This window comes from Branchiostoma belcheri, unplaced genomic scaffold (genome assembly GCF_001625305.1).
Source record: "Branchiostoma belcheri isolate BF01 breed outbred unplaced genomic scaffold, Haploidv18h27 scaffold38, whole genome shotgun sequence".
NCBI lineage: Eukaryota > Metazoa > Chordata > Leptocardii > Amphioxiformes > Branchiostomatidae > Branchiostoma > Branchiostoma belcheri.
This window is the reverse complement of record NW_017803998.1, coordinates 1400881-1409581: the sequence shown is the minus strand read 5'-3', so window position 1 is coordinate 1409581 and position 8701 is coordinate 1400881. Positions and strand designations below refer to the sequence as shown.

General features: G+C 44.6%; 3 protein-coding genes across 3 annotated transcripts in view; all 3 read left to right on the top strand.

Annotated features, from left to right (window-relative positions):
- Positions 1-1864, top strand: LOC109476479 (the record flags this gene model as incomplete). Its single annotated transcript, XM_019777415.1, has 3 exons — positions 1-208; positions 614-781; positions 952-1864. Coding segments are annotated over 3 exons (393 nt in total), but the record flags the coding sequence as incomplete, so codon positions are not given.
- Positions 1865-1996: 132 nt separating this feature from the next.
- LOC109476515 (penicillin-binding protein 4-like) lies at positions 1997-5784 on the top strand. Its single transcript, XM_019777490.1, has 5 exons — positions 1997-2615; positions 3597-3869; positions 4139-4389; positions 4798-4974; positions 5198-5784. Exons 1-5 carry the CDS (start codon positions 2125-2127, stop codon positions 5725-5727), a joined length of 1722 nt encoding a protein of 573 aa, XP_019633049.1. The 5' UTR covers positions 1997-2124; the 3' UTR covers positions 5728-5784.
- Positions 5785-6969: 1185 nt separating this feature from the next.
- Positions 6970-8701, top strand: part of LOC109476478 (gigasin-6-like) — a 1905-nt gene continuing 173 nt past the window's right edge. The window contains 5 exon segments of the mRNA XM_019777413.1: positions 6970-7303; positions 7306-7630; positions 8072-8344; positions 8621-8658; positions 8661-8699. Coding sequence (XP_019632972.1) covers positions 7048-7303; positions 7306-7630; positions 8072-8344; positions 8621-8658; positions 8661-8699 — 931 coding nt within the window. The 5' untranslated portion in view covers positions 6970-7047.

The following is an 8701-nucleotide window of genomic DNA, read 5'->3' as shown; positions in this document are numbered from 1 at the left end:
TTGGACATGGCCCGGTACATGAACTTCCACCTGAGCGGGGGGAGGGACGAGGCCAGGCGCCTGGTGGTGCCGGAGGACACCTTACGACAGACCCACACGGCAGACGCCATCGTGCCCCCGTACAGCGACAAAGTCGAACCGTACTGGCCAGTCGAAGCGTGGCTGACGCAAGGCTATGGGTTTGGCTGGGTTACCGGCTCCTACAGAGGTATTTGATATTTACATTAGGTCAGTGTTGTGACTGATGTTGTCAAAGTTCAGGCATCATCTCGTAACATGCTTGCAAGCTGCCTAAAAACTATTCGCAGTGGCTTCTGAAGAAATGGTGAACAAAATACTATGATTTGTTTCAAAACTAAAAGCTTTGATCATGAGTCTGCAATTTTAAGCGTCGACTTATAAAAGACAACGAGTCCATAAAGATATCGTAGTTGCGGTTTACATTATAATGGCATTACATCCATCATACTCACGGTCCTCATTGTGACACCTTTCTATATATAGCTAGTCCAACATCGTCATGGTGTCGTTGTCTGTACTGTACATGTATGTGAACGTAGCATATCTTCTAGGATTGTTTTCAAGTCGCAAATGTCCGGCATGTTCTATGCAGGCTACAGACGAGTTCATCACCGTGGATCTATGGTAGGCTTTACATCACTACTGTCCCTCTATCCGGCCACATCAGGAGGTGTCTTCACAGCCATCAATAACGCTGACGACACAGGGGCCAATGACGTCCACGATACCATTCACTACCACGTTGCAGATATTCTCACAGGTACAAGTTTCCTTCTGTTGGTAGAAGAAAAAAAAATCCACCACATAGCTCTAAACATGATTTTGAAACTATATATAGACCAATAAGAGATCTCACGGGAAAAAGAAGGAAAAGAGCTAGCTTCAGTCCGGGTAGCCATGATCATGACATTCCTACATACTCATTGATAGGAAAGACCACTGGTTGAATTCCACAACGGCCTGCACGTATCCTGGACCTTGGTGGACGAAACGACAGACCATGAGGACGTCGACAGTCGGCCCTAAAATCTCGGACAACTTCCCGCGAGACAAACGTGACTACGAAGGAGTCTACGGCAACCGTGCGACAGGCAACCTGACCATCAGCCTGAACACGACCGACGGCAACTTATACTTTAGTCTTGGTCTGATCGGACGGGGTCTAGTTCTCCCTACCGACTCTCCTAACCGCCTTATCCTCCGGGCTGGAGAACCTTTAGTATATATCCCCAACATTGTTGCCGATGTAGAAGACAAAGATGATGACATCTTTTCTCTGCAACTAGAAAGCTATCCTCCTGAACCCCCTATCGTATTCGAACGAGGCCTGAAGCTGACCGACCCGGACCCTACAGAGCCGAAATGGGACGACTGTACCGTCGTCTCTGGCTCTTCGAACCGCGAAGCTTCGAGTAACATATTCATGATTTTGATCCTTTTGGCTCTGTTTACCACCTAATCTGATTCACAAAAGCAGAAGAAGATCAATGGGCCCCTTTTGGATGTGATATGTTTCCTAAGTCACCGACACTAAGTCACCTGTCATAATGATATTTTCATATGTGCTAATGACACAAATATAGTAACTATACTTATCTCCTTGTCAAACATTACAGGGATGTGGAACCGAATGAATATAGGACTTAAAATCAACTGAGCTATCAATGATTATACAGAGAACTAGAGTTACACAACTTCATACCTTTATGACCAACTGATTATGAATGTTTTACATTGATTGATTATGCAAATGTATGAATTATCTATCTCCTTTTGAAATAATGTGCGAAATCGACGTACGAAAAATAGATGATTTGTCAAGCAATAAAGCCGGTATCTTATAACACTTATCATTGCATTGAAGACGTCAATGTGCTATATATGTAATTATAATGACATAACTCGAAATGCAAGTTAACTTTGGTCCATAGTTAACGCTGGGCTCTATTTCCCAGCATGTGCCCGTCTCTTGTCAAATCGTAGGTAAACACCAGAGTGTACGTTTCAAAGTCCATCAAGGCACACCCACAAAAGAACGACGCGTCATTAACTCGTGATACAATAAACTGCGTTGTTTGGTGGTCTGCGACCTTGTTGCGCAAGATGGGCACTACTGTGCATATGGTCCTTGTGGTCTGTTTCATGCTATTCGGGCAGACTTTAACCACTTCTAACCCGGATCTACAGCAGAGGCTACAGAATCTGGACACTTTCATCCAGACCCTGATGACATGTGAGTCCAGACCTGTAGTCGGACTGACCGTGTCCGTGGTCAAGGACGGTGAGACCGTTTTCGCCAAGGGGTACGGCCAGAGGGACCTGCAGACGGGACAAGCTGTGGACAACACGACTCTGTTCGGAGTCGGCTCCATCTCCAAGTCCTTCACCTCAGCCCTGTTAGCGGCCATTCTCGGGGAGAGGGAAGACATGAGCTGGGACACCGTCCTGACGGACATCCTGGGGCCCGACTTCAAGTTCAGGGACGAGTTCCGAACCAAAGAGACGACCCTACGAGATATCCTGGCTCACAAAACCGGTTTAGAAAATCCTGCTTTTACAGTGGGACAGGATTACGACAGATCGGAACTGGCAAGGTGAGCTAAACAATACCATTTCAGATGTAAGAAAATTCGGTAATTGGTCAGATAGACGTGCTATTCACTGTATTTAATGATTAATTTTGCTGCCTACGTACGGCTTTACATGTACAGGTTCTCCAGTTACTAGTTCATGGCGATGCGTTATGACGTTGATTATTACCTCCATGAAAAATGGAGTTATTGTTTTTGGCGTGTCTGTCTGTGTGTCTGTGTGTGTGTCTGTGTGTTTCCGCAAATTTGTGGTCAGCATAACTTCAGAACGCCTTTATGGATTGCGATGATATTTGTTATGCTGGTAAGTCTTGGAAAGACGAAGGTCAAGGTCAAATATGGGTCTCCTGGTGGATGACCTTGGTACTGCAGCAGAACTTCCGGTTTTTGTATCTTTTGTCCTGAACCTGCTATGGTCTTGAAGTTTTGGTGACAGATACCTTTTCCTGTAAGGAATAGGTGGTCTGGGTTTGGTCCCCCTAGCAGCCTTTTCTGGAACTGCAGGGGACCTTCGGGCAAAATCTTTGAAAGCCAATAAGTCCAGATAGGAACAACGTATTTTCATCATTTTTGGTAGGTAGGTAGCTGAGAGAGAGATGTACATAATTAAATGCAAATTATGCAAATGAGGACTTAATTTACATAACTAATGAGGAAATTCTATTATTACAGTGTTTTACATTATAGTACTTTCATACATGTAATGTATGTAACCTATGGCAGATGGAACATCAACAGATACTAATTATGCAAATGATGACCTAATTTGCATAATTAATGCCAAAATTCTATGATTTCTTAATGGTGAATGATGGGAATGTCATACTTGGGACATCTGTAAGTTAATCAAAAGTTAACATCACGATAGCATATATTATGTTAAAGCACAGGTCATTTGCGTAATTAAAGAAGAAATTTACATCTACATTTCAAGCCCATATTTCATGGATGTATGAGATCTCGGAACTCTTGTTTGTCTTGCAGACGAATGCGGTACTTCAGACAGATCTACCCATTCCGTACCGTCTGGCACTATAACAACGATTTGTACACCCTGGCTGGGCACGTAGCGGAGAAGCTCACAGGGAAGTCCTGGGAGGCCCTCTTGCGGGAACGAGTATTAGGACCACTGGGCATGGACGACACAGTGTACTTGGAAGACGTCCTCGATGACGAAAGTTTCTCCAATTTAGCCCAGACGTACCTGACCTATAACAGAACAGGTCAATCTGTGGCGTACAGTCGTGAGGAGTTCAGGTAAGCGCTGCTTGGTACTGTGCCGTTTCAGTGATACACAAACAAATGTTTTTGCTACCTTTGGTGCTCTCTTTTCTAGTACATGTATTGTAATTTCAAGGGTTCACCTCAGATATGCTAACATCTGGAGACTCATAGCATCTACGTCCGGATGAGATCAACATGCAGAAGTGTTCATTCATGTTGTATACAAAAAAGCATTTAAACTGATTTGCCATATGGAGATAAAATAAATTGAGAAATGTGTTGTATTTTTTTCCCTTTTGTAGGCCTATCACGTTGCATAATCCTGCAGGAGGTGTGGTGTCCAACGCCTTGGACATGGCCCGGTACATGAACTTCCAGCTGAGCGGGGGGAGGGACGCGGCCGGTCGCCTGGTGGTGCCGGAGGACACCTTACGGCAGACACACGTGGCAGAGTTCACCTCGAGTTTTGACCCCAAGCTTGAACCTGACTGGCCAGTAGAGGCGGGGACGGAGCAGGGCTACGGGTTGGCGTGGTTTGTTGGCACCTACCGAGGTACAAAATAGTCAGATGTTCATTGATGTAATCCTCGTTTGGACTTCCATGTACATGTAATCAAGGACAGAGGTCTTTCATAATTTGCTGTCGGAGTAGTTTGCGATGCCGTCTTTTAAAAGATAAACTGCTAGTTTTGAAGGCAAGGCTAAGATGATATAGCAAATTTCCAATCAACTTAAGCGGCTTAAAGATTGATAAAAGGCGTAAATCCAGAGTGCTATATTTCCTGGATTGTATTTAGCAACAACGTATATATGTACATTCGTCGCCTGTCATGTGAGAATGTTACAATGGGGATCTTGTTGCCATGCAATCTGAAATCACTATCTTGGTATTATCACATCACTATCTATTTCAAAGCTGTGAACAAGAATTGATTCAAACAAAACTCTTGCCCTCCACTAGGATACAGGCGACTACAACACAGTGGCTTTGCGGCAGGCTATGTTTCTCTCCTGTCCCTGTACCCTGCCGCTTCGGGAGGAGTTTTCACCTCCGTCAACGGTCCCAACAGTTTCACTGATGAGGCGGCCATCGACGTCCACGATATGATCCACGCCCTGGTCGGGGACATCGTAACAGGTACAAAGTCTCTAATCTCCATACAGATATTGGGAAGCAAAAAACAGTTATATTTACCTAGCTTACCTCTTCTGTCACAAGCTGCCTTATCCATGCTTAAAAGTTTGATTTCAACTGTTTGTTGGGCGAAAACATAATCTACCGTAAATACATCTGCAGTATGTCAACTGGTCAGGAAAAGGTCTGAATTCTAATATGTCTATCATCTTTTTTTCGCCAATAGGTAAGGACCATTGGATTAACGATACCATAGCCTGCACCTATCCTGAGCCTTGGTTGACGAGACCAGAGCCCAACAGCACCGTCCCCCCTGAGATCTCGGACAACTTCCCGCGAGACAAACGTGACTACGAAGGAGTCTACGGCAACCATGCGACAGGCAACCTGACCATCAGCCTGAACACGACTGATGACAACTTATACTTCAGTTTTGGTGTGATCGGACGGGGTTTAGTTCTCCCTTCCAACTCTCCTAACCGCCTTCTCCTCCGCTTGCAAGGGCCGTTAGAGTATTTGCCACTTGTCATTGCTGATGTAGGTGAGAAAGATGGTAGCATCTTCTCGCTGTCCTTACATCGCTTCCCCCCTGAACCGGCTGTGCTGTTCGAACGTGGCTTGAAGCTGACCGACCCGGACCCTACACTGCCGAAGTGGGACGACTGTACCGGTGTCTCTGGCTCTCCGAACCGCGCAGCTTCGAGTAACATATTGGTGATTTTGCTCCTTTTGGCCCATGTTTACTACCTAATCTGATTCACAAAAGCAGGAGATCAATAGGTCTTATTTCATGTCACCGACACTAAATCACCTGTCATATTGTTATTACCTTCGCCAAGAAGGTTATGTTTTCAGGGGCGTTCGTGTGTCTGTGTGTGTGTGTGTGTGTGTGTGTGTGTGTGTGTGTGTGAGCACGATAACTCAAGAAGGCTAAGGTGGATTGTCTTGATATTTGGTAGGTGGGTAGGTCTTCATGAGACGTGGAACTGATTAGATTTTGGACGCCCTGGCGGCTTGTTATGGTACTGCAGCTGAACTTCCGGTTTTGATATCTCATGATCTGGACATGGTAGGTTCACTAAATTGGGATGGTAGGTAGCTCTTTGACTGGGGAAGAAATGACATGAGTTTGGACCCCCTAGCGGCTTGTTCTGGAACTGCAGAAGCATTCGTTGAAAAATATTCGAAGGAGGATAACTCAAGAACCGATTGACGGATCATCATGATTTTTGGTATGTGGGTACCTTAAAGAATGATTGACATATTAAAATTATAGTTATGCAAATCAGTAGCTGATTAGCATAATTAATGAGGAAAATGCTACAAATCTGCTACCTTCCATGATATGATTATTCAAACGTGTGACATGTGTAATTGTGAAGTAGAAGAACATTGGCAGATACTAGTAGTGTTTATGCAAATGAATGCCTAATTTGCATAATTAATGCGAATTGTCAACATTCGTCAAGACCAAAGGGTAACATCATTTGGCGAAGGTATGAGATCGCGGAACTCTAGTTTTCATATGTGGTAATGACACAAGTATAGTCACTATACTTATCTCCTTGTCAACCGGACGAATATAGGGTTTAAAATCAACAGAGCAACAGAGAACTAGAGTTTCATAACCTCATACTTTTATGATTATAAATGATTCACATTGATTAATTATGCAAATGTATGAATTTGCAAAAGAAAACTAAATAAAACCCTAAAGTAGGGTTACCAAGAAGCCCTAAATTAGGGTTTGCAAATAGTGTGCCTAATATAGTGTACCTAAAAGTACGGATTGTTCCTTTTGGTATCCGTGTACGAAATCGACGTACGAAAAATAGATGATTTGTTCTTAAGTTAGGCAATGAAACTAGTGTCTTATAAAAACTATACCATTGAAGACGTCAGTGTGGTATATATGTAAATATAATGAGATAACCCTAAATGAAAGTTTAACGTTGGTCCATAGTTTACTTTAGGCTCTCTTTCCCAGCACGTTCCCGCCTCTTGTCAAATTGTGGGTAAACATCAGAGTGTACTTTTAAGTTTCAAAGTTCAACAAGGCACACCCATAAAATAACGATGTGTCATCGTGATCCGATAAACCGCGTTGTTCATTACAAAGTACAAATTGGCCGTCTGCAGTCTACTTTCTCGCGCAAGATGGGCACTGCTGTGCATATGGTCCTTGTGGTCTGTTTCATGCTATTCGGGCAGACTTTAACCATTTCTGACCCGGATCTACAGCAGAGGCTCCGGGATCTGGACACTTTCATCCAGACCCTGATGACATGTGAGTCCAGGCCTGTAGTCGGTCTGACCGTGTCCGTGGTCAAGGACGTGAGACCGTTTTCGCCAAGGGGTACGGCCAGAGGGACCTGCAGACGGGACAAGCTGTGGACAACACGACTCTGTTCGGAGTCGGCTCCATCTCCAAGTCCTTCACCACAGCCCTGTTAGCGGCCATTCTCGGGGAGAGGGAAGACGTGAGCTGGGACACTGTCCTGACGGACATCCTGGGGCCGGACTTCAGGTTCAGGGACGAGTTCCGCACCAAAGAGACGACCCTACGAGATATCCTGGCGCACAAAACCGGTCTAGAAAACATTCTAGAAAATCCTGCTTTTACAGTGGGACAGGATTACGACAGATCGGAACTGGCAAGGTGAGCTAAACAATACCATTCCAGATGTAAGAAAATTCAGTAATATGTCAGATAGCCGTGCTACTCACTATATTTAATGATTAATCAATTCTACTGCCTACGTGCGGCTTTACATGTACAGGTTCTCCAGTTACTAGTTCATCATCATCATCATCATCTTCGATACTGCACCCTCTAAGAAGAGGATTATTAGCAGCTGCGCAGATTAGTGACTGTGTGCAAACAAAGGGTAGGGTAGGGATGGACGCGTACGTAGACAAGTGCAAGGACAGGACAAGTAAAATCATTGGTGCTAGTATTACACATATTTACATATGTACAAGGACAGGGAGGCAGCTCAATGCAGCGAAGCCCGTCCCAGCTCTGCTTTGAACTGGGAGATGGACTTAGCCAGATGGAGATCATGGCGATGTGTTTTGACGTTGATTATGTGTCTTGCAGACGAATGCGGTACCTCAGACAGATCTACCCATTCCGTACCGTCTGGCATTATAACAACGATTTGTACACCCTGGCTGGGCACGTAGCGGAGAAGCTAACAGGGAAGTCCTGGGAGGCCCTCTTGCGGGAACGAGTATTAGGACCACTGGGCATGAACGACACAGTGTACTTGGAAGACGTCCTCGATGACGAAAGTTTCTCCAATTTAGCCCAGACGTACCTGACCTATAACAGAACAGGTCAATCTGTGGCGTACAGTCGTGAGGAGTTCAGGTAAGCGATGCCTGGTTACTGTGCAGTTTCAGTGATATCCAAACAGATGTTTTTTGCTACCTTTGGTGCTCTCTTTTCTAGTACATGCATTGTATTTTCAAGGGTTCACCTCAGATATGCTAACATCTGGAGACTGCCTTTTCATAGCATCTACGTCCGGATGAGATCAACATGCAGAAGTGTTCATTCATGTTATATACAAAAAATCATTTAAACTGATTTGCCATATGAAGATAAAATAAATTTAGAAATGTGTTGTATTTTTTTTCTTTGTAGGCCTATCACGTTGCATAATCCTGCAGGAGGTGTGGTGTCCAAGCCTTGGACATGGCCCGGTACATGAACTTCCAGCTGAGC

Bases quoted from the DNA above. Each gene is read 5' to 3' on its own strand.
- LOC109476515 (XM_019777490.1), top strand. From the start codon at position 2,125: ATGGGCACTACTGTGCATATGGTCCTTGTGGTCTGTTTCATGCTATTC. The intron at 3,870-4,138 runs GTAAGCGCTGCT...TCCCTTTTGTAG, and splicing joins TACAGTCGTGAGGAGTTCAG to GCCTATCACGTTGCATAATC. The intron at 4,390-4,797 runs GTACAAAATAGT...GCCCTCCACTAG, and splicing joins GTTTGTTGGCACCTACCGAG to GATACAGGCGACTACAACAC.